At 41.7% G+C, this 26,075-nt stretch overlaps 1 protein-coding gene across 9 annotated transcripts in view; it reads right to left on the reverse strand.

Moving 5' to 3' along the window:
* TNRC6A (trinucleotide repeat containing adaptor 6A) overlaps positions 1 to 24,583 on the reverse strand; it is a 101,016-nt gene extending 76,433 nt beyond the window's left edge. For 3 of the 9 annotated variants that reach the window (XM_087869698.1, XM_045776473.2, XM_087869699.1), the window contains exons 1-3: positions 24,402 to 24,583; positions 23,986 to 24,033; positions 636 to 723 (exon numbers count right to left, since the gene is read on the reverse strand). In XM_087869698.1, coding sequence (XP_087725824.1) covers positions 636 to 723; positions 23,986 to 24,033; positions 24,402 to 24,406 — 141 coding nt within the window. In that variant the 5' untranslated portion in view covers positions 24,407 to 24,583. The other 6 variants (XM_045776474.2, XM_087869697.1, XM_045776470.2 and 3 more) reach the window with 6 other exon arrangements.
* Positions 24,584 to 26,075: the final 1,492 nt, after the last annotated feature.

Genomic DNA, 26,075 nt, shown 5'->3' on the forward strand with positions numbered 1-26,075 from the left:
GTTTTGGTGACAGTTTCTGACAATGTACTGTCTAGAGACCTTCTGCAGCATATTATGCCTTAGGCTTATTTTCAAATATCTTAATGTAAACGGCAAATTCTTGAAATCAGCCCAGGTACTAAACAAAAAGTGAAAAGGAAACTGACACTTTTTTCCCTATTATGTGCATGATGTGTATTACGTTATTTCATTTAATTAAATTCTCATCTTACAAAACATAAAGTTAACTAAGGCCCAGAGAGGCTAAACAAAGCTGAAGGACACGCCATGCAGTACGCCATGTGGGAGAGCCAGATTTCAATGCAGCTCTCTATGCAGCTACAAATTCCATGCTCTTCTCACGTATAGAGAGATGTATATATCATGAAAACCTAGGAACAGCTAATTGAAAGATAAAGACCTATTAAAAGCACTTACCTTTGAAACAACTATCGGCAAGATTAAATAACTATGCATTAAATTGTACACACTTGGCAAGTTACTACATATGCATATTCGAAAACATTAAATATTAAAATGAATCTCCACTGAAATTAAAACATTCAAACAAATGCTTTAAAAAATCCAGTAAGAGTAGTTTTCTTTTTAAATCCGTTTAGACCGCTTAATATAGACAGTTTACACATATATACTACCTTCTTTTGAGCAGCTTCCTTCTTTTTCTTGTCGTCTTTTTTCTTTTTCTTTTCTTCCATCAACTGTTCTTCTTCTTGCACTAAATCCCTGAACCACACAGTTGCAATTAACTTTCCCAAAATGTATTAAGAAATAAAAATAATGTTGCATACAGATTCATTTTCATTCTTATTAGAAGACATGGCAAATTACTCTTTTCATCATTCACTGACATCAAACCCAGCCTGCAGCCTCCATCTAACTCTGGAGCCACTATCAGTACTCTGCTTTAGTAAGTCACAAGGAGCAGAGCTTTGATCTTCATGTCGTGTCAAGGAAGACAACCTAAAATTAGCAAATTTTACTCTGGGAAACAAGCTACTCCCTCTGATTCTAGAATGTAAACACTGTGTGAGCCAGAGTTACCTTGCTTCTGGCCCCAATTATCAATTAGCAGCTAGTTGGAATGCCTCAGACTTCCCCACAATCCTCTCTGCCCAGGTATCTGGGGTATCGTTGGCTTTCCTTGCTCTAAAAAGCTTTATTAATGATTTTTTAAACACAAGTTATTCATAAAAAGATCGTGTATTTCACCTTTACAATAATTTCATATCCCATAAACATTCCAAACTATTTTTTCAATATGTGGGAATCAATAATACACTCATTATATAAGTTTGTTTCAATTCTTAAAATCACAAATGCTGAAAGCTGTCAACAGAACCCCTGGTTCAGGATTTCAAAATGATAGACAGACTGGGTAAATGGGTCTGCCTCTTCCTTTCCACTCTACCTTACAGAAATGATAGGAAACAAGGTAACATATTTCTTCCAAGCTCAGGCATACACAAGAGCAAAGAAAGCTACAAACCAAGAATAAACTCGAGAAAAGTCTTGAATTGATGTATGTGCCATCCTCTGGTAGAGCTCTAGAGAGGCTCCAACAGAGGCAGGAGAGCAGAAATAGGCATGGAGCAAAAAGACTGTTGTGTCTTTTTGGCCACAACTATTCAACTCCTTCTATCTACTTTCCATCCCCATGACTACATGGCCACATGTAGCAGCGACACTTGAATCCAACCTAAAACCAAAGAAACACCCTCTGAAGAAACAAAATTTAGGCAGGAGGCAGGCAGGGCTCCTGCAAGAGTTTTGGTGCCCCAGATCAAAGTCTTCTTTATTGGAAATTACCACCACTCTCCTCCATCACACCCTAAAGTGAAGCCTGCCAATCACCTCACTTCTCAGACACAGAGCTCAGTACCAGCCTTTCTGGTCAAGGTAGGAGCCTCTAGAGAATGAGGGAAGTTGGAAGAAAAGTTAGAGGAAACTCACTCCAGTTACCTACGTTAATAACCCTAGATTCTAGAACCTAAACCTTCACCCGTAATATCAACAATCAAAAATCAGATACTAGAAGAAAATCAACAAAGAGAAAATACCTAACTCTGCCCTGAGGAAGCAAGGAAACTTCCCAGAGAGAACATTATAAATAACAGGCAGACAAGGTAAGGTTCAAGGAACATGAACTAGACATCTGAGGAATTGCAAATAATTTATCAAGGCTGAAATGCAGATGGCAGTGGGGATGCAGAAGAGAAAATGAGAAAAACAAGCAAAGAGAGGAAACTGCAAGGGGTGCCACATGGGGAGCGCAATGAGATCACACTCAACTTACACTGGTTTGTTGACGGAGGAACTGAGAGGAGCCACAGGTAGGCAGTGATAAACAAACAGTGCCATCATGGATGACTGCTGGTGATCCAGCAAGGTTGAGTATGTGACTGCTAAAATCAGAAGCTGGAAGGAGAGTAGAACTGTTGCTATATTCCGTTGTCACTTTGTTCCAAGTAGAACTGCCATGTGGCTAACGGAGTAGCAAAACAGACTCACGCCAACCACAACCATGACTCATTCTCGCCTCTTCTGTGTGAGGGAGGCAAGGAGAGTGAGCGAGCGAGCTCACACTGTAATCCTGGGTAAGTCAGGCACCGAGCTAGCCACGGCATATGATTAAGAGTAAAATCAGTAAACAAATGAACTTACATCACTGTCATGTCGTCCATCAAAAGCAGATTACTAGCTCCAACTACTTCACCTTCTGCAGCCTCAGCGTCCTCCTTACAACTGGAGATTAATTTCTGTACTTCTACTTTGTAACTTTTTTTAAGGATTAAATGAAGAGTCCTTACTTAAACACAGTGCCTCTAGCAAGCACTCAAATGCCGAGTTATGAACTCCTCTCACCAGTTCTCAGCAGCACCCACAACTGTCTTTACCCTACTTTTGCCAAGATTTTATGGGCACTTATGAAGCAGAAACATCGGGAATCTTCAGCACTTGTTCTCTGTGTCCTCCTATGAATTACAGACACAAGTCCTTGTCCAATCTTGTTTTCTGTCACTATAATTCTACCCTACGGCATGCTCCTTCACTATTTACCTGGAATTTTTTTTTTTTTTTTTGGTCTCAAATTTCATTTTGAAGGCTTCTTGATGAGGTTTGCAAGTGTTTTCCTGGCCCAAAATGGTGGCTTTAGTAGTTAAAAGATGTAGTACATTAGCTCTCAAAGAACTATTACGGTATCAGCTGATACTCTAAGCACAGAGGAAAGTTCTGTTCTTCAGCACCGTCATCACAGCCAACATACTGGACCCACATCTCCTTCAGAAACCCAAGTGGAAAAATACATAAATATGCCACCTGTGCCCACTCTGGCTTTCAGGATTTACAGCCTAGTAGATTCATTTAAGACATCTGACCCTATCATTTACATAGATATCTATCAAAAGGAGGAAGGGCTGATGGATCTGATAGGTCTAAGTGGTCCATCATATTCGACATATGCTCCACGGAGACAACATTCCAGTCAGCAATCATTCATTCCTTGAAAGTTAGTGGCAGAGTACCCCAAATCTGCGAGTCCTGGACCTAGGAATGAGAACAAACCTCGGAGTGATTAAAATGTCAGTGACTAAGAGTGCATGGGTAGCTCAGTCAGTTAAGCATACAACTCTTGTTTTCAGCTCAGGTCGTGATCACAGGGTTGTGAAATCAAGCCCCGAGTCAGGCTCTGTGCTGAGTGTGGAGCCTGCTTAAGGTTCTCTCTGCCCCTCCCCGTCCCACCCCATCTCTCCCTCTATAAATAAATAAGCAAGTAAATATCAGTAACTATGTTGGGCACTTTATGTATATTTTCCCATTTCATTATCACTTTTTAAAAAATGATAAAGATGTTGATGAAGAGATTGAAGCACAGAAAAGTGAAATGAATTGTCCAAGATCATACAGCTAGTACCGAGTGGAGACAAGACAAGATTCAAATCAAGGCTCTCAAAGTCCTGGTTTTTCCTCTACAGCATGAAACCTTCCACAGTAAAGTACTAGCTCCTTTAAGGAGCCACAGAGAACAAATCCTTTTGCCTTAGACAGACTGATAGATCTTCTTACTGACAATATATCTTTTCCTCAGACTGTGTGACTCCACAATCCTTTCCTTATTTCCTTCCACCTTTTATAAAAACTTATAACAGAATATACTGCAGGAAAGACAAAGTATTACAGTTCCAAGAACCACAGCTGTGTGATCAGGAGCAAGAACAGGAAAAAAAAAAAAAAAAAAAAATCAAAGAGAAAGACTAAACAGCCACTGATCTCAAGAGGCGACCAGGCACTGGTGACCTTTAAGACAGCAACTGCGGCACTTATTTTGTGAAGCTCTGTAGGGGGACGATGTGGGAGAAACAACTAGACACAACTAGTGAATGACTGTTAGGATCCCACATCTGAAGAGTTCAACAGCTTAAAAAGAGAGACAGAGAGAGAAATAGGAAGGTAGCTAGAATGGTACCAGAATGAGCAAAAATGTTTGTCCTTGAGGAAAAACGCATCATGGAAAATGCCAGGTGCATGACAGAGTACATACTACACTATCATCTGTGTAAAAAGCAAGACAGAGGATCTGGACTCCCATTCCCCTGTACGTGTACAAAATGACTGTGAAAGAACACCTAAGAAACAAGTAGTGACTGTGGGGAGGAGGAGGGAGGAACTGGGCAGGTGGGGAATGTGAGGAAGGTTCTCCCTGTACAAACCTTTTCATATATTTTAATTTCTGATTCATCTGTGAATGACAGAAGTAAAAAATTAAATATTAGGGGCACCTGGGTGGCTCAGTAGGTTAAGCATTTGCCTGGAATTCAGGTCATGATCTCAGGATCCTGTGATCAAGCCCTGCACTGGGCTCCTTGTTGGGTGGGGAGTCTGCTTCTCCCTCCCTCCCCCTGTGCCGGCTTGTGCTCTCCCTCTCTCAAATAAGTAAAATCGTTTTTAAAAAATTAAATATTAAAAAAATTGTCAAACATTAATATTAAATGAGTATATTTTAATATTTAAAAAGTAAAAGACTGTTCTTGGTTTCTGGTTTGCTGGGAGATTCGGTCTTGGGTGCATGCTATACTTTGTTAGATTTCTTTCCAGTATCTATTGAAATGGTTATATGATTTTCACCTTTTGATGGCTGATAAGATTAATTGTTTTGATGGATTTTCTAGCAGTGAACAAAGCTTGCATTTGTTAGTATAAACCAAATTCTAAATACTGTTGTTTTGGGTGCCTGGGTGGCTCGGTCAGTTAAGAGACTGCCTTCGGCTCAGGTCATGATCCCAGGGTCCTGGGTTCGAGCCCCGCATCAGGCTCCCTGCTCACCGAGGAGCCTGCTTCTTCCTCTGCCTCTGCCTGCTGCTCCCCCTACTTGTGCTCTCTCTCTCTCTCTCAAATAAAATCTTTAAAAAGAAAAATAAAGACTATTTTTTTAAAAACAAACTGCTAGTTTTTCTATTCGATAAATGCAAATTAAAAGATCAAACTATTATGTTATACCTTTTTTCTTTCCTTTTTTTTTTTTGTTTTACTAATCTTATTGGTAAAAATGTTCAAGAGTAATAATATCTGGTGCTGGCAAGAATGAGAGTTAAGAGGTTCTCTCTTACATTGCCAGTGGAAAACTACTATAATCTTTTGGGAAGTATTGTGGTAAGAATTTTAACAACTGAAGTTATACATATTTTACCAAGCCACCCCATTCTGCAGAACGCATCTGATGGCAATAAGCCCCTAGTACGCAAGGCCATGTGCACATCAAAGTTCACTGCAAGGTTCACAAGGGCTGAAAAGCAGAAAAATGGAATGTCCATCCATAAAGAAATGGCTTTTGTATGGCATAGCATAGCATGTTGTATTGAAAAGGAGTTGATCTGTTTATTGATTTGAAGGAAAGTTCCTTTTTTTAAGATTTTTATTATTTTTTTAAGTTACCACTACACTCAACGTGGGGCTCAAACCCACAACCCCAAAATCAAGAGTCACATGTTCCACTGACTGAGCCAGTAAGGCATCCTAGGAATGTTCGTTTTTTAAAATAAGAAAAGCAAGTTGCAGAAATGTGAACATGTTATCCCATACTTTTTTCAAGCTGTTTGTATGTGTATGTGAACAACTTTATACAAATTTAGAGAAAGACACAAGGAAGCACCCTCCTGAACTAGGAATGTCAGAGTAACCTCACAACTGGACCAAGTATTTAGGGAAATTATTACATTTTTTTAAAAAGTGCATCTCAGGGGCTCCTGGCTAGCTCAGTAAGAAGAGCATGCGACTCTTGATCTTGGGGTAGGAGCTCGAGTCCCATGCTGGGTGTAGAGATTACTTAAATAAATAAACTTTTAAAAAAGTATATCTCAATTTGAAATGTTGTGTTACATGTACATTATTTTTGTAAATTAGTACCAAAGTAATGTTTAAAACACCATAATGTCCAGGATTTGCTTTCACTATCCAGGCACCACTCCCTTGCTCAAAAAAATGAAAAGAGAAAAATGCAACATGATTGACAAAATGTTGGCAACTGCTGAAACCAGATAACGAGTGCATGCATCTTCCTGATTCTGTTCTCTTCTTATCTGTGTATGTTTGAAATTTTCCATAATAAAAGACAAAAAAAATTACAAGCCTCCACACGAACGATTAAAGGCAACAAGGAGGGAGATTAGAGACAGAGGAAGAAGCAAGAGTGTCAAAACCAAGAGTCTTGGGAGCAGGACAAGAATCAGTAAGGCAAGTGCCCATGATGGCAGCAGGACACAGATGGGATCTAGAATGCCTCTCCTTGTCCTGCTCTTTCTGATGCTTGACAGGTCAGTTTTTCCTACATCCCCAACATGACTATCATTAAAAGTAGTCACTTCCAAAGGGTACTCTTGTAAACTGCTGTTGAAGTACGGACTAATAAAGCCCACCGGTGAAGAATCTGGAAGTATCTAATTCCAGATTTTCAAATGTCACTATGTTATGACCCATCAATTCCAATCAAAGCCCATAAAAAAGAAATTGTACAAAACTAGATACTGCAAAATAGCCTAACAGCCAGTCAACAGAGAAAAGTTAACAAACCATAATGTACTCATACCATGGACTCCTACACAGTAATTTAAGAAACGGAAGGGGGCTTGTAGATTTCCATGGTGTGCAGAAGAGCTAACAAAGCAGGTCTGAGACTGTGATCCTTAGAAAGGCTGGCCCCTGGCTGGTGTCAAGGAAGCTGGATTTCAGAGAGGTTCCCAGCATTCCCTAACTGATAAGGGTAAACTGTACAAACAATACAGTTTATGCTGAAAACCTTTCCTTTTGGGAATCTGGGATTTTGGTACATGTTAGGCAGAGGATGCATATGTGACCGGTCCCTAACAGAAAACTTGGGCACTGAATTTCTAATGAGCTTTCCTGGTAGACATTTTACACATGTTGTCATAATTTGATGCTAGACAAAATAAGCATGTCCTGTGTGACATGACAGGGAGAGAACTCTTGGCAACTTGCACCTCATTTCCTCTGGAATTTGTCCAATGTGCCTTTTCCCTCTGCTGATATTTTTGATGTTATAAATCATAGCCATGAGTATAACTATATGCTGAATCCCAGGGAATCATCAAACCTGAGGGTGGTCTTGGGGACCACCTGACAAACATGGCTTTACAGATAAAGACCTCTAGGACACATTGCTGAGTCAAGAAAAGGGCAATATTCAGATCAGTGTATCATTTGTTAGAAAAACAAAAAGAAAATCCCATTAAAAAGTACACATTTTCCACAGTACAGTAGGGAAACAGACTCTCAAGGTACCTGGATGAGCTGATTTTGTATCCAAAATTATTTAGTGAAAATCTATGCAATGTTTAGTCAATAAACCAATAAAACTGTGCTTAGGAATTCCTATAAGCCAAGCAGTCTCTGTGGACTGGGAGAACCTAAGCAGAAAACATGATTTTAAACTATAATTTTGTAGAAACAACTGAACACGCCCGAAATAAGGAAACAAGCAGTCATTTGGTAGAAGCTGTAAGCCACGTTTAGGAAAATAAGATATGCACATGAACTGTTAGAGCTATGGAAGTCTTCGAGGAGCAGTAGGAAGTTGATCTTGAAGGATCTTAAAGAACAATCTTCTATAGACAGAGAAGTGGGCCTCTGCAGGCAAGGGAGCACAGAAGGGCACAAGACACCAGCAAAGCAGGGAGACTTGTCAGCATGGTGATTTCAGAGAACAGGACTGACAGGGGAAAAAAAGGGGAGGAAAAGCTGTATAAAAGTAGGACATAAACTGCTAAACAGGGTGAAAAGGCTGCTGCGATTCGAGTAAATGTGCAATGTCCTAGCCACAATGGCAGACTGAACTGCAAATGAAAAGCAAAAAGTAACACCAAGGTAATCATGAGAAACTGGAATAGTTGACAGTGTTAAGAATGACAGGAAAGGTAGGTTAATGACAACTTCAGATTTTAGAAAGCAAACATTTAAAAATGGAGGCTCCGCTGTTAAAACTAATCATACGGTAACGGGACAAGGGGTTAGATCTTGTTTTACGAAACAGAAGACCCAGGGCAGTGTTCCAGAGGGCCCAACTAACCTATCGGTCAGCAACTTACCATAAGGCTGCTCATCACCAGGCAGAAGCCAGCTGGATGTGACAAGCTGGTTATGAAAATACGTTTCACATCTTCTGCCAAAAATGCTCTTCTCCTACTTTTCCCCTTACATTCTATTTTCTCCCAGCCTTCCTGCTTCCTCTTTTCTAGCTGCTTGCCAACCCTCCCTTCTCTTTTTGTCCTTCTCGTCCTCCTACACGTAAATTAATCACCAAAGCCAGTCTAGCACCCCACAGAACAAAGCCACCGGTAACCGTCAAAACTATGATCTTGCCACATGGTAGAGATGGAAACCCAGCGGCAGCAAAAATAGGCAAGAATGAAATCGGGGGGGGGCGCCTGGGTGGCACAGCGGTTAAGCGTCTGCCTTCGGCTCAGGGCGTGATCCCGGCATTATGGGATCGAGCCCCACATCAGGCTCCTCTGCTATGAGCCTGCTTCTTCCTCTCCCACTCCCCCTGCTTGTGTTCCCTCTCTCGCTGGCTGTCTCTATCTCTGTCAAATAAATAAATAAAATCTAAAAAAAAAAAAAAAAAAAAAAGAATGAAATCAGGGGTTTGGAGAAGTTTTTCAAAACCTTTGGCAGTGATATGAAGAAAACAGAATAAAATGAAGTTTTACAAATAAAGATGACTAGTACTTATTTGCAGGCAGAAAAGGGGTCAGGGAAAAAAGTACTGGAAGAAGTGGTGGAAGAGAGGATGGCACGAGAGGCTAGCTTCCAGTCACAGCTAGTTTAATCTCCACAAATGCTGAAGGAGTTCAGTAAAAGTGATGCGTCCGCAAAATGGAATACTATGCAACTATAAAACAGAGAAGACCTCCATGTTCTGGTAGGAAAGGACCTGGAAGACATGCAGTTAACTGGAAGAAAACTAAAGTTCAGTATACTACGTTTTCTGTTAAGAGGAAGGAAGAGAGAAAAATGTATATTCCTATGTATTTGTATTTACATAAAGAAATTCTGGAAACACACACATAAATAATAGTATCTATTTGTGGCAGGAATATGGGGAGCAAAAAGGACCAGAGAAAGGATGGCAACAATACGGTATATTTCTAGATACTATTTGATTTTGAACCATAAAGCACAGATCGAAAGCTTAGTGCTGGAGGCCTGGGTGGTAGTCAAGAGTCAGCATACCTTCTTCTTAAGAATGAAGGGCAAATAGGAAAATAGGACAGAGACAGCAGTGTGTTATCTGATGATACAGAGTCTGGGTGTCTTCAAAAAGTAAGAGATTGAGCATAAAGGGGGCTTCCACTGGCCCCATAATCTGAGCAACAAAATAAGGCAAAAAAAGGATTACAACCCATTGAATAGAATAAATAAGAATCCATGAGTCCTTACTGATATTAATAAACGGATGGGTGGCTGAACGAACAGGGTAAAGGGAAAGAACTTGAGGCAGAATGTCAACAAATGTAGAAAGAATGACGGCCCTGGAAAGTCACTATTTGGTGATCCACTGATTCAGGCAAGAATCCTGATGAAAACAAGGTATTTTACACAGTCTCAAAGTTCTCCCAACAATTATTACTTACAAAAGCAAAAATCCAAACGTCATGGTTACAAACCTGACATATACCACCTTAACCAAGTAATTGCAGTTACCATCTCTGGTAATGGGATAAAGGAACACCACGCACCTCCTGATAGGACACACTAGCTAATACACAACATCGGTTCTGTGCTACTCCTGCCAAAACTTCATAACCTGAACCCAATCAAGAGGAAACGTCACAGGGGCGCCTGGGTGGCTCAGTCGTTAAGCGTCTGCCTTCGGCTCAGGGCGTGATCCCGGCGTTCTGGGATCGAGCCCCACATCAGGCTCCTCCGCTGGGAGCCTGCTTCTTCCTCTCCCACTCCCCCTGCTTGTGTTCCCTCTCTCGCTGGCTGTCTCTGTCAAATAAATAAATAAAATCTTTAAAAAAAAAAAAAAAGGAAACATCACACAAATATGGACTAAGAGACATCCTACGGAATAACTAGCCTGGACTCTCTAGAAAATATCAAGGTCTTCCAAAACAGAGAAACTTCCAGGATGCAGGTGACTAAACAAACATGAAAACTAAATGCAACCTGTATTCCTGGATTGAATCTGACAAGCAAAAAAAAAATTTTTTTTTTCTCTAAAAGGCATTATTGAAACAACCGGCAAAATCTGAGTAAGGTCTATAGCTTCGCTTTTAAGACTACACCAATATTACTTTCCCAATTTTGATAATGATACTGTAGTTACTAAGAAAATGTCTTTGGGGTGCCTGGGTGGCTCAATCAGTTAAGCGTTTGACTTCAGCCCAGGTCTTGATCTCAGGATTGTGAGTTCAAGCCCTTCGTTGGCAGCCTATTTTTTAAAAAGAAAAAAAAAGAAAGAAAAGAAAAAGAAAAGTAAAAAGAGAAAAAAAAGAAAGAAAGAAAGGAAAAGTCTTTGATTTTAGGAAATAACTATTTAAAAGTTTTTAGGGCTAAAGGAACATCATGCCTTCAGGTCACTCTAAAAAGGTTCAGAGAAACACAGTATGTATGTAACAAGAGAGAATGGTAAAGTCAGTGTGGTTAAATGTTCGCATTTGAGGAATACAAGTGAAGGATATTCAGGAATTCTTTGCTCCAGCAAAATTTCTCTAAATCTGAAATTACTTTAAAATAAAAAGCTTAGGTTGAAGACAGTTGGGTGAAATTAGAAACAGGAGAACAGATACCCTACCACAATGACAGAAGCACTCTATGGTTTGCCAGCGCTCTGAGAGATTATCCACTGGAACCTGCAATGCTGACACACAGAACTGACGTCATTCCTCCTTGACACTTAGAAACCAAGGATCAGAAAGTCTAAGTGACTTGTACACTAGGTACGAAGTATTGGTAAAGCTGCCCCAAAATCTGGTTTGCTAAACTACCCTCCTAAACTCTACTCCTCTTTTGAGGCTTAAGGTAATTACTAGTTCCTTCATGATTCTTTCCAACTCCCACAAACCTCACCCTTGACCTCTCATTAAACAATGCTCATTTTCAAATTATTTCAGATGTTAATCTCACTCTTCCAAATAGGACTAATTGCTGCTCTGAGGGCAAAAACCAGTTCTACTTGTATTGTACTCCCCAGCATTGGGCACTGCAATTAAACTCCTGCTTCCTTGCTTCTACTATCACTCCCTTCCTTGCTTCTACTATCACTCCCTACCACCACCACCAAAGAGGCATTCTTTTCACTCTTCCTTCCACCCACATTCTGCTTAAGGACCATCCAACTTAAGGGCTTCAGTCTCCACTACCTATTTGTGTAAGCAATTTGTTTCTTTTCTCTTAAACCTCCATCTCCTCATTTATGAGAAGTCTCAAATTGTACCTCCTCCCACGAAGGGCTGTTGTGGAAATTAAATTAAGTAATGCAGAGAAAGTGCTTAACAGATGCACAGAATGTGCACATTCATTGTGCTGGGAATGTACACTTGTTAACTACAAGACTTAGGTACAAAACACTGCACTAAAGCTAAAGTTAGGACACGAAGGTTCCAAATGAAGGCAGAACCTACAGCAGAAAACAGAATGGATGCAGCTCTTTGAATGGCTGTCATCAAAAAGACAAACAATAACAAGTGCTGGTGAGGACACGGAAGACAGGGAACCCTGTGCACTGCTGGGAATGTACACTGGTGAACCCACTATGAAAAACAGTTTGGAGGTTCCTCAAAAAATTAAAAATACAACTACCAATGACTCAGTAATCCCATTTCTGGGTATATATCCAAAGGAAATAAAACCAAGGTATCAAAAAGGTATCTGCACTCCCATGTTTACTGCAGCATGATTCACAACAGCCAAAATATGGAAACAGCCCAAGTGTCCATCGGTGAATGATGCAGATGTGGTGCACGTGTGTCTGTGTTGTGCATGTCTACACACGACGGAATATTATTCAGCCACAAGAAAGAAGGAAATTCTGTCACTAGTGATAACCTGGATGGGCCTTTAGGGCACTATGCTAAGTGAAATAAGTCAGACAGAGAAAGACAAATACTGTGTATCACTTATACATGGAATCTAAAAAAAGTTGAACTTGTAGAAACAAAGCAGAATAGTGGTTACTAGGGGTGCCTGGGTGGCTCAGTCATTAAGCATCTGCCTTTGGCTCAGGGTGTGATCCCAGGGTCCTGGGATTGAGCCCCACATCGGGCTCCCTGCTCTGTTGGGAGCCTGCTTCTTCCTCTCCCACTCTCCCTGCTTGTGTTCCCTCTCTCGCTGGCGCTCTCTCTCTCTGTCAAATAAATAAATAAATAAATAAATAAATAATCTTTAAAAAAAAAAAAGAACATTGGTTACCAGGGGCTAGGAAATGGGGGAATTGGGGAGATGTTGTCAAAGTATACAAATTTGCAACTAGGAGTAAGTTCTAGAAATCTAATGAACAGAATAGTGATTATAGCCCAAAATACTATACTAGATACTTCAAAGTTGCTAAAAGACTAGATCTCAAATGTTCTCACCAAAAAGGAATGCTAATTATGTGACATGATAGAGGTGTTAACTAACACTATGGTGGTAATCATACCACATACATAAACATATTGTACCAGCACACTTTACACCTTCAACTTACACAAAGTTAAATTCCAGTATCTTGGGGGGAAAAAAAACAGTACACAAGGGCAATGCACTAACCACTGGGGGGAAAATGAGTTGTCAATCATATCCTTACAAAGCTGGAAAAAATTAAAAAGCAAAAATGAAAACAGAACTCAATACATAAAAACAATTATTATAGCACAATGAAGAATGAGGTAGGTGCCAGAACAATTCAAGACCCCAGATTCCAGACCAGACCAAACCAAATACCAGGTACCAAAAGAAGACAAAGATATCAAAACTCCAGACCAATAACCCTTAAGAATACAGACACAAAAATCTTCAACAGAAGACTAATAAACTGAACCAGCAACATATAAAAAGGACTAATCACCATGCTCAAGTGAGATTTACTCCAGGAATTCAAGGTTGGTTTAGCATATGAAAATCAATGTAATACAACATATTAACAAAGGACGGAAAGTACATGATGATCTTACTACGTAAACAAAAAGCATTTGACAAAATCCACCCTTTCATAACAAGATAAAAACACTCAAACTAGGAATAGAAGGAAACTTCCTTAACCTGATAAAGGTCATCTATAAAAAGCCCACAGCTCACGACACACATAATGGTTAAAAATGAATGTTTTTCCTCTAAGATTAGAATTGAGACAAGAATGACTGCTCCTGCCATTTCTAGTCAACACTGTACTATAGGTTCCATTCAGAAAAACTGGGCAAGAAAAATACACAAAAGGCACCGAGATCAGAAAGGAAGTTATAAAACCATCTCTATTCACTGATGATACAATGTTATAAAGAGAGAGTCCTAAAGAATGCACACACACACTGACTACCAGAAATAATAAACAAGTTTGGCACAGCTGCAGGATACAGGATCAACATACAATAATCGATTGAGTGGGGCACCTGGGTGGCTCAGTCGGTTAGGGGTCCAACTCTTGATTTCACCCCAGGTCATGATCTCAGGGTCGTGAGATCAAGCCCCACATCAGGCTCCCTGCTGGGCATGGAGTCTGCTTAGGATTCTCTCTCTCCCTCTGCCATCCCACTTCTCAGCACGTATGAGAGCGTGCACACACTCTCTCTTAAAAAAAAAAATCAATTGTCTGATGTGCTAAAACATGAATGAATCTTGAGGACATTATGCTAAGGGAAATAAGCTAGTCACAAAAGAACAAATATTTATATGATTCCACTCATATGAAGCACCTAGAACAGTCAAATTCACAGAGACAGAAAGCAGTATAGTAGTTGTCAGGAGCTGAGGGGATGAAAAAATGGGGAGCTATTGTTTAATAGGTACAGAGTTTCAATTTTGCAAGATGAGAAGGGTTGTGGAGATGGATGGTGGTGACAGTTGCACAACACTGTGAAAATGTAGTTAAGGTCACTGAAATGCACACTCAGAATTGGTTAAGATGGTACACTGGACATACCAAAATTTTAAACTTTTGTGCTTCAAGGGACAACATCAAGAAAAAAGGGAACCCATAGAATGGGAGAAAATATTTGTAAATTGTGTATCTAATAAAGGACTTGTATCTAGAATATATAAAGAAACCTTATAGGGCATTGGTTGGCTAGTTTGTAAGGCATGAGACTCTTGATCTTGCTTGATCCTCAGGGTTGTAAATTCAAGTCCCATGTTGGGTGTAGAGATTAAAGATTTTTTAAACTCATTTAATTCATTTAATTAATTCATTCATTAATTCACTCAAGAGAGCATGATGGGGGGGTCACTGGGAGAGGGCAAGCAGGCTCCTCGCTGAGCAGGGAGCCCAACATGGGGCTCAATCCCAGGACCCCAAGATCATGACCTGAGCCAAATGCAGATGCTAAACCGACTAAGCCACCCAGGTGCCCCTTGAGTTTACTTAAAAATAAAATCTGAAAAAAAAAAAAAAAAAAGAATCCTTATAACTCAGCGACAGAAAAATGACCAAATTTTAAAACAGACACAGGATCTGAATAGACATTTCCCTAAATCAGACACACAAATGGCCAAAAGCATGCAAAAAGATGCTCACATCATTAGTTACTGGGGAAATGCAAATCAAAACCACAATGAGATACCACTTCACACCAAGATGACGATAATAAAAAGGAATAATAACAAGTGTTGGTGGAGAGAAACAGGAGCCCTCGTACATCACTGGTGGGAGAGTAAAATGGCTTAGATACTTTGAAAACAGTCTGGCAGTTTCTCACAAAGTTAAACACAGAACTACCGTATGTTCCAGCAATTCGGCTTCTAGGTATGTACCTAAGAGAATTGAAAACATTATGGTCCCTCATCCAGGAATGTTCACATCGTTTTTCATGACAGCCCTAAAGTGAAAACCCTAGTAATGCCCATTAACTGATGAACAGATAAAGAAAATGTGATATATCAGGGTGCCTGGCTGGCTCCATCAGAGAAGCATGGAGCTCTTGATCTCGGGGTCTGAGTTCAAGTCCCACACTGGGTATAGAGATTACTTAAATAAACGAAGAAAAACTTTAAAAAAAAAACATGGTATGGTGTGCCTGGGTGGCTCAGTCGGTTAAGCATCTACCTTCAGCTCAGGTCGTGATCCCAGACTGGGATCCAGTTCCGCATCAGGCTCCCTGCTCAGCAGGGAGCCTGCTTCTCCCTCTTGCTTTGCCACTCCCCCATGCTTGTGCTCTCTTCCTCTCTCTCAAATAAAATCTTCTTTTAAAAAATGTGGTATAGATATAAAGTGGAATATTTTTCAACCATAAAAACATGTACTGATGCGTGCTACAACATGAATGAGCCTTGAAAATATACTAAGTAAAACAGACAAGACATGCTGTATGATCGCATTTATATGAAATGTCCAGAAGGGGCCAATTCATAGAGACAGTGTAGAATGGTGGCTGCCAGGGGTTCCGGGTAGGGGTGATGATTGCACAACTCTGAATACACTAAAAGCCACTTTAAAAGGCTGGATTTTATGGTTTGTGAATTTCATCTCAATAAAGCTGCTATTAAAAAGTTGAGGGAGGGACACCTGGGTGGCTCAGTCGGTTGGGTGTCTGCCTTCGGCTCAGGTTGTGATCCCAGGGTCCTGGGATCAAGTTCCACATTGGGCTCTCTGCTCAGTGGGGAGCCTGCTTCTCCCTCTCTCTCTGCCACTCCCCTTGCTTGGGTGCTCTCACTTTCTCCCTTTCCCTCTGACAAATAAGTAAAATCTTAAAAAAATAAAATAAGTTAAGGGAGGGATGCCTGGGTGGCTCAGTAGGGTAAGTGACTGCCTTCAGCTCAGATCATGATCCCAGGAGCCTAGGATGGAGCCCTTCATCGGACTCCCTACCCAGCAGAGAGTCTGCTTCTCCCTTTCTCTCTCCCTCTGCCTCTCCCCCTTCAACTGCTTGCTTTCTCTCACTCTCAAATAAATAAATAAAATCTTAAAAGAAAATTGAGGGAGATGGGGGCACCCAGGTGGCTCAGTCAGTTTAGCATAAGACTCTTGATCTCAGCTCAGGTCTTGATCTCAGGGTTGGGAGTTCAAGCCCTGTGTTGGGCTCCATGCCAGGTATGCAGTGTACTTAAAAAAATAAATAAATAAATGAGGGAGAAACTGAGGGAAACATTCAGAGGAAGAGTTGAGGATAGGGCAAGAGTAGAAGGGACAAACTAAAGAGATAGATAAGCTGAGCACAGCAAGAGTTTGGGCTTAAATTCCAGTCACTGGGGAGCTAGCCAAGGTTTCAAAGAAATAGCAAGGGATAAGCTCAGAACTGTGGCTTGAGGTTGATTAAGTTGTATCAGTGTAGGGGCGCCTGGGTGGCTCAGTGGGTTAAGCGTCTGCCTTCGGCTCAGGTCATGATCCCAGGGTCCTGGGACTGAGTCCCGCATCAGGCTCCCTGCTCAGTGGGGAGTCTGCTTCTCCCTCTCCCTCTCCCCCTGCTCATGCTCTATCTCTCATGCTCTCTCTCTCAAATAAATAAAACCTTAAAAAGAAAAAAAAGTTGCAGCAGTGTAGAGGATGCACTTGATGCCTCTTCCTATCTTTACATGGCAAGAATCTCACACACGCAGATGTCTCGTATCACCTAAAGCTTCACAAGCAGAATACTAAGCAAAACCTTTCTCTCTGGCATCCTTTGTATGGTCAATTACAGACAGTGAAGTAATGCTTAAAAACACATATAAAAGCAGTGTGTATCTGAGCACCACATAGTACTAGTTCCTTGTGTTTTAGAGGGATACTTCAAAAGAATGAGAAAAGACCAAAGTCAACAAAACACAGATGTCAAAATTATAAAAATATTCAATTATCACTGCAGCAAGCTGCTCAGTAAATGCTAGCTGACTCAAAACCCCTAGTAAGAACAGCAAAACAAGTGACTCGGTTTAATCTTGTTGGTTATTATACCAAATCCAATCAATCGCTGTTTGCAGAAAATATCTTGTAGGGTTCAAAGTATAAAATTCCTTAACCGGGTTTCAATCTGTTGTGAACATTCCATCTGAAGCGGGAAGTCAGCTGAGTCATCGGCGTCCAACATACTGCTGCAGATTCAAAATGCTCTTCCCTAGTTAGAAGAGTAGAAAGGCTAGGATTTCTGCTTCATAGCCAACTCACACACCCAGAGTATGCAAATCAACTTTAAAATAAGACCACCTTCATAGGAAATTTAAACTATATTTATTTCCATGGGTCTTTTTTTTTTTTAAGAGAGAAACTATGCCTTTATCGAACGTTACTTTCTCTCTTCAAATCTTAAAATCCCCCTTTTTGTTGCCGCTATTCAGCTCCTGATATCCTCCCTGTAACACATTGTTGCTTACTCTTCGGGGAGCCACGACCCTTTGAAACCTGATAAATGCTAAGGACCATCTTTTTTTTTAAAGCACACATTCAATTTTTCAAACTACTTCACACCATCCGTATCCCTGTGTGGAATCCACCATGAGAAGAGAATCTCCATTCTGCTGGCATCCTTTTTCAGGAGGCAGATCACAAGCCCAAGCCCTATGTTTCATTTTCTTACCCAGGTTATCAGTTTATCAGTGGTGAAAGTTGAAAACAAGCAACTTTTATGTCTAACAATTAGGAAGCTACTTTCAGAATGACCCTTCAAAAAGTGCAATCGTTACAAGAGATCAGTTTAAACATGAAGACCTGTAATTACTGCAACCTCAACTATTTAAAATTATATCTCAGTTTGACCTAATTGTTGGCACGTCCAAAAATGAAAGAGACAGAGCGAGCACGAAAGTAAAAGTACTGGGTCCACTTTCAGCTAATTTGCTCAAAAATGGTGGGAGAAGGAGCCCAATGTGATGTCCTGAGAGTACATCACCTATGCACTATTCCTGCCAAAAAGGTTTCACTGACTCTAATCCTACAGAAACCATCAGAAAAATCCAAACTGAAGCCTGTAACTACTAGTCTGGACTATTCCAAAATGTCAATGCCATGAAAGGGGAAGAAAAGGGCAAGGGGCTGCTCCTGATGTAGGGAAATTATAGACAACTAAAAGCAACCCCGGGTTAGGGAGTGAAGGGAGAAAAAAACCAACATATTTAAAAAGACATTACTGGGATGGTTGGGAAATTTTGAATATTGAAAGAAAGGCATTGTGACAAAGTTAAACTTACCCGTGCGTGATAATGTGATTGTTATACAGAATACCCTTGTTCTCAGGAGATGCGTGTTGGCTTTACTTAGGGATGAACTGGCATGATAAAACGATATGGCAAAATACTAATATTCGGCAAACCTGGGGAGAGATACAGGTGTTCACCGCCTTATTCTTGCTATTTTGCCAAAGGTTAGAATTATTTTTTAAAAATTTTAAATGGGAGGACATTTTCTTGACTTTGAGTGAGAGACTGTCATAGTCAGTCTGAGCAGAAAACATACAGCACGTTCTATTTTAGTCTCTCCAATCACGGGCAATACTTCTGAGGTTGTCAGAAAACAGAACTGTAAGGGACTTAAATTTATACTTGCAGACTTCAGATGCCAAAAGCACAAGAGGTTACAGAGTGGCATTCAGACTTTTTAATGATGTTCATATTTAAATTTTCCACAGAGGGTTGTTACGCATTTTTAAATTAAGCTTACAGTTTGTGATTCATTTATTCTATCAATTGACTTACCACATAGCTGCCAAATTAGGCTAGAAAGAAACCTACCAATATGAATTTGTTGGCCTACAAACCGTACCACAGGAAGGCAACAGAGAAGCTTAACAAACTGGAAGATAACTTTTTTTTCAGATATACGTTGATGAATTGCAGGTGTAGGGCCCACCGTACCTAGCAAAACCTAACGCTCTGGTTTATTCCTGCTGTCCCTAGTCTTCTCTTATTTAGCACCTGTCCCAGGCAAAAGGGCCTCAGATAACCATGTCCCAGTTTAAATGCTACATTATATGACATTACAGCATCTTTAATAATTTTTCTTAAATGATGTAAGTGTTTAATAGTTGGTTTGGGGGAAAAAGAATCAGCTAACATGAAGTGTGTAACTTTTACGTTAGACAATATACCCTATGTTATAGTAATAAATTAATTACCAGAATGGGCACAAAATACATTAAGATAAGCGTTCTAACATTTTCAGAAAGAAAGAAGAAATCAAAGTTATTTTTCTCTTGTGCAATATAAAATAAAATATTGTACATTTGCGAGACCTCAGTATTAGAGTCAAAAGGCCTGTTGGAATCCCAGCTCTGTCACTTGAGAGAATATAACCTTGACTGAGTTACTGGATGTCTTAACCATAGCTTTCTCATTTGTAAAATGGAAGAGATCAGAATACTGGCCGGTCTCTCTGATGTCATGGTCCAGCTCTAAATACTGAATGATTCTATGGCTTTGGCCTCCAAAATATTTTTTAAAATTAGATCAGTTGCCTTAGATTTTTTTACAACTAGAAAATGTCACTTACCATCTTCTCTCACCAAACTCCTATTTCTGTTCTGCCCCCTCTTCAGTTCAGAGGCTGGGTCAATCTCGCATTCACCCAAGATGGTGTTTAGACCCCTCTCACAACTAATCCCAGCTTAGTTAGCTGCCAAATCCCAGATTTCACTTCCTCAGTATCTCCCACTCTCAGCTCTTTTCCCCCACCACTGTAATTCAGGTCTTCATCAACACCTGCCTTACTCTAGCATATCACACTACCCTACCCAAGAGCACGTAATAGCTCCATACTACCGAAAAGATCTATGCCAGAAATCCTCCACCTAATATTCAAGAACCTCAGCGTCTGGGGCGCCTGGGTGGCACAGTGGTTAAGCGTCTGCCTTCGGCTCAGGGCGTGATCCTGGCATTATGGGATCGAGCCCCACATCAGGCTCCTCTGCTATGAGCCTGCTTCTTCCTCTCCCACTCCCTCTGCTTGTGTTCCCTCTCTCACTGGCTGTCTCTATCTCTGTTGAATAAATAACTAAAATCTTAAAAAAAAAAAAAAAAGAACCTCAGCGTCTGCCCCTGCTCTTCTGTGCCAATCCAACCAAACTGCCCATTGCTATTTCAAAATTCCCTGTACTTCCTGACTTTTGTGCCATTAATTCTATTCTTCTTACACTGCCCTTTTCTCTGCCTTTCAAAACTGATTTCATCCTTTAAAGTTCAGTTCTAGGGGTGCCTGGGTGGATGAATCAGTTAAGCGTCTGCCTTTGGCTCAGGTCATGATCTCGGGGTCCTGGGATCGAGTCCCACATCAGGCACCCTGCTCAGCGGGGAGTCTGCTTCTCCCTCTCCTTCTGCTCCCCCCACGCTTGTGCACTCTCTCTCTCTCTGTCTCAAATAAATAAAATCTTTTTTGAAAAAATTAAAGTTCAGTTCCAGTGGTGACCACCCCCATCTAGATATCACAGTTCCCTCTTTTGAATGCCCATGATACTGACATAAAGTGACAATTTTAATGGCCAACAGTGAATTAAGAAATAATGCTTACCCCAGGTAGTAAACTAAATTTCTCTTGTGCCAAGTTTAACTGGCACTGGCTACCTGGCACACTGTCTTGAGGATTTGCCACTCAGCAGAGGGAAAGGAGAATGGCAACACAACTCTGACATTCAGAAACTAGAGGGTTCAAACTAGGGGCCCACGCAATAGGATGTGGATTTCCATGGTATTAAAACATGTAAAAATTAATTTAACATTTAAATATTTGACATTAGAAGTTCATACATTTGGTTATATTCTGGGAATATGAAGATCTAGAATGACGGTTCTCAACTGGGAGTGATTTTATCCCCCAGAGAACATTTGGCAATATCTGAAGACATTTCTGAATGTCACGACTGGGCGGGGAGTGCTACAGGCAGATGCTGCTGACCATCCCACAAGGCACAGGGCAGACCTCACGATCCAATTAGCTGGTCCAAAATGTCAACAGAGCCCAGGTTAAGAAACTCTGATCTAGAAGTATCAAATGTACCTGTGGGTTCTGCCTCCTCAAAGATATTTTCAAATTTTTCAAGATGAAGAACCATGCCTCTAGTAAGAGACGATACAATATGATCCGAAGCCTGACAGCTCCTCCAATACCAGTGATGTGGACTCCTGAAAGTTACTTAACCTCTTTGTGCCTCAAAGTCTTCATTTGTAAAACAGGAATAATAGTACCTACCTCACACAGTGATCCAGAGATCGGAGGAGTCCATGCAAAGTCTTCCGAAGAATGTGCCAGGCAGACAGTAAGCATTCAGTACACTTAGCTACTTCTGTTCTTCCCCTCCCAAGAGCCTAGCCTTGCATTTGGAACATAGAAGATGCTCAAGAAATGTTTGCTAAAGGAATACAGAATAACGCCTTGATTTCCTGAGGAAAGCATAAATGCTTCAAGACATACACACTCTCCTTATTTGGGAAAAAGGAAGCACAGACCTAGAGACGGAGTTGAAGGAAAGCATCTGCCCACCTAATCACATGTCTCCCTCCTTGGAACCTTTTAACCTTTAGGCAATGCTACTCTCTCACAGTCCTGATACACTGCCCTGTAACCTCCTTAATAATTGTTCTTCCTTTTTATGCCTGATTACCAACTGCAGAAGCAGCCTCAAGTATGGAATGAGATGGTAATTTAACCTCTACACCATCTACCTTGTATTAGTTATTTATGTACACATGACAATCTTCCTACCAGACTGTACGTTCTCTCTGTGGCCAGGGACGACACTTAACTCCTTTTTAACACAACCCAAGGGGCCTCACACACCTTGGGAACTGACTGGCCCAAACCTCTCATTTTATAGGTTACACACAAAGAGGCTAAGTGATTTGCCAAGAGTCAAGGTCATACTAAGTGGCAGCGCTGGGATTCAAACTCTGATACATAACCGATATAGACACTCTAAGTTCTCTCCCACTGTAACAGCATATGAAAATTATACCTGTGGTAGAGGCAATTTTTAATTAAGCCCCAGAAAACCTCCACAGAAATTATACTGATATAGTCACCTGACAAAGCAAAAATGGGGGGAGAAATAGACTCCAACCTCCTTTCTGCCGCTGAAAATTCAACCTGTTTTCTTTAATGGTCTTGTATCTTAACATTTTTAAAAAGCTTTTGCCAACAAAACTTATTAAATGTCCAAAGAACAGTTGTTTAATCAGTGATGTCAGGCTTAATTTCCTTGAACCAGTCCCCATAATTGTAAGAAATGATAATTATAAGAAAATTTCTTATTTGATAAGCCAATGATGCCCAACCTTCACCCACTGAAAAGATTTTTTAACTATCACCTTAACAGATTAATATCTATAAACCTCAAAAGACTGGCAATTTGGGATGATTTTATACGGTGAAAAAATATTCACATGATTTGAACGGAGTGATATTAACCTCACCATAAACCTAAAACTTACAATCGTCAAGGACAAACTACATTAAGACCTGAGATAGGAGAGATTTTATTTTATCCTGTCCAAGTGAAAAAGAAAGCTGCTCACTGATAAGGTTCATCTAGAAGTTTCTCTGAGTCTCCCCATATGATTCAAAAGAAAACGGCCAACAAAGGAAGACCGTAAGAAAATGAATTTGAAAAAGAGTTAAATACAGTGCAATGCTCTGATGCTTTAAGCAATTACAGCTCACTAAAGCTAAACGTTTCCATAAAGGCAACGTTTAAAAACCAAAAAACTCCCTTTGTGGTGATGATTTAAGTTACCAGGGCAAAAACACTCAGGCCCAGTAGAAACGATAACCACTTATGGGGAACAGATTTTTAATTATTTTACCAGTTGATAAAAAGAGCACACACCGAACATAGACACCAATGTAGTTTCAAAAGAAAACAAAACGCAGTTTATGCTCGGTAAAGTTCAAGGGCAAAACTGTTTCCAGTGCAACAGAATCTGCCTGACTACAATGTGTTGGGAGAAAAAAATGCGAACATAGTATCTTCTTATAAAGGCAACAATTTGAGTTACAAAGTAATAACGGGGAAGCCAAAACAGTTTGACAGCCCGCCATAAGGGCCGCCTCAATCATGAGTCACACAATGCCTGCAACCATTTACAATAGTAATTAATGCACAAGTCCCCTAATTAAATTCTAAAAGGGTGAGAATGCTTTAACTAAGTTTACAAGAATTGCTTTTCACTGTTTTTTCTTTCCCCAAAGAAAAGAACACACGCGTAATTACGCATCTCCCCGCAATCCCTCCATCCAGTATTCCCTCTGGCCTCCTTTCCCGAATGTCTATTCCCTGCGTGCGAAAAGAAAATGACACGGGGGAACTTCTAAACCCAGAAAGGGCGAACCAGAGTGGAAATACACGATTAATGGGGCGACAGACGGAAGCTCGCCCATCTTACCTGCTAAGATTCCTTTCTACGTCTTTGGTAGCTTTAGCTTCCAATTCTCTGCAACAGAAAAGAAAAGAGAGAGAGAGATGCGCGTGAAAACGGAGCTGCTGCGGCAGAGGCTCGCGCCGGGGCGGATGGGGGAGGGGAGGGGAGCCCGGGGGTGCTCACAAAGCTGCGGGGCTGCAGCCCGGACTGCGGGCAGGCTGCGCGGGCGAGCCACAGCCCCCGGCCCGGCCCCAGCGGCGCAGCGCGTCCCCTCCGGGCCTCCAGCCCGGCCTCCGCAGCGGCGCCCCCGCACCCCCCCGCCGGGGCCCGAGGTCTCGGGGACGCCCGCCGCCGCCGCCGCTGCCGCCGCCCGCAGCAGCGGGCCCTGCGGCAGCGCCCCAGGCTCCTCCCGCCCTGAGGGAGGCCCCCGCCCCACTCACCTCATGTGTGTAAAGTGCACGAGCAAGTGGGGCGCGGCGAGTGAGGCTCGCGAGCCTCAAGCCCTCCGCAGCGCCGCGGGGAGAGGCCCGAGCCGCTGCACCAGCGCCATTTTCTACACCGACCCGCTGCCGCCGCCGCCGCCGCCGCCACCGCCGCCGCCGCAGGCCCCAGACCGGAAGTGAATGCCCTGTTCGGCAACCCCTTCCGGGGGCGCCGCGGCCACCGGCCTCAAGATGGAGGCCCTAGCAACTAACCCCGCAGCCGGGGCAGGCCCTTGGCAACCACCCGGGTGCGGCTCGCGGCCAGCGGCCGGACCTCCCTGAGAAGGCGGGGGTCACCGCCTCAGAGGCGCCCCGCACAGCGGCTGGGGGGCCTGCCGAGCCCCGGGCCCAGCCTCTGTCGCCGCGGCCGGCTGCGATCCGATTGGAGTCCCGCCCCTCCTCCTCCTCCTTCTTTGCTGCGACACAAGTTTCCTTCCCTGCCGCCCGGCCCCTCCCCCACCGAAACACACCAAGGCGGGGGGGTGGGGGGGGTGGGGGGGTGGAGGGAAAGGCTAAGCCGCAAATTCTACCCCTGCCGCAGCAAGATGAGCCCGCGCGGCTTTTGAAATCCGCCACTTGTAATTATTTTTGACCTTGGGCCAGTTATTTAACCTCGCTGCTCCTCTGCTTCCTCCTCAGGTAAAGAATGCATACCTGAGGCGGACTATGAGGCTTAAAAGCGATTTTTATCCACCGAATTTTGCAGACCGTTTGACTCAGCAATTCCACTGGCATGAATTTCTGTTCCGAAAACAATCCTGGATATCTACAAATATTTCACCGTCAACATGTTAAGTTGCGGCAACGATAACGGTGAAAAATTGTAAACGGCCAAAATGTCCAACACTGAGATGGCTTTAAAAACTGAACTACTGGCGGGCGTTAGGGTACTGCAAAAATGATGGGGAGGAAAAGTAACGGCGTGGGGGAAAGTGGTTACAATAGAGTAAGTGAAAAAGCGGGTTCCAAACTCGGTCCCATGGTAGGGAACATATAGATACAATACGATACATACGTGTAGTAAAGTAAAAATATCTACCTAAGTGTCTGTGGGAGATTCATACATACCTACAGGCAAATACAGCAATATACTTACATGTAGATACAATTAGATACATGTGTTCGTGTGTATATGTGGCTCTTCCTTCCGTCCTCTCAAAACGCGTTTTTGTTGTTGTTGTTGTTTTTTGTTTTTTTCTAATCAAAAGACGATCCCTCCTTTCCTGCTTAAAATCCATTCCTTCTCAGAAACCTCACTCTAAGGATCATCCCATTTTCCTCTTTCTAAACTAGGTCTTTCTTTCCACTGGCTTTAAAACATGCCCAAATCTCTCCCATTAAAAAAACAAAAACAAAAAACCTTCCTTCACTGCCCAGTTCTGAGGGAGATGCGTAATAAATAAGTTAATGAATAAATGAATGAATGCACAGAAAGTCCTAAAGCATATGCACCAAAATGTTAACTGTTGGTATTATGAGGATTTTAATTTTCTTCTCTTAACGTATCTGGCTTTTTTGTTTTGTTTCATTTTTATACCATGAGCATGTTAAAACACACATACACACAATTAAGAAAACCAGGTTTATAGGGGTCCCTGGCTGATTCAGTTGGTGGAGCATGTGACTCTTGAT

The sequence above is a fragment of the Ursus americanus genome, chromosome 2 (assembly GCF_024610735.1).
Source record: "Ursus americanus isolate L20-20 chromosome 2, mUrsAme1.1.p, whole genome shotgun sequence".
Classification (NCBI taxonomy): domain Eukaryota; kingdom Metazoa; phylum Chordata; class Mammalia; order Carnivora; family Ursidae; genus Ursus; species Ursus americanus.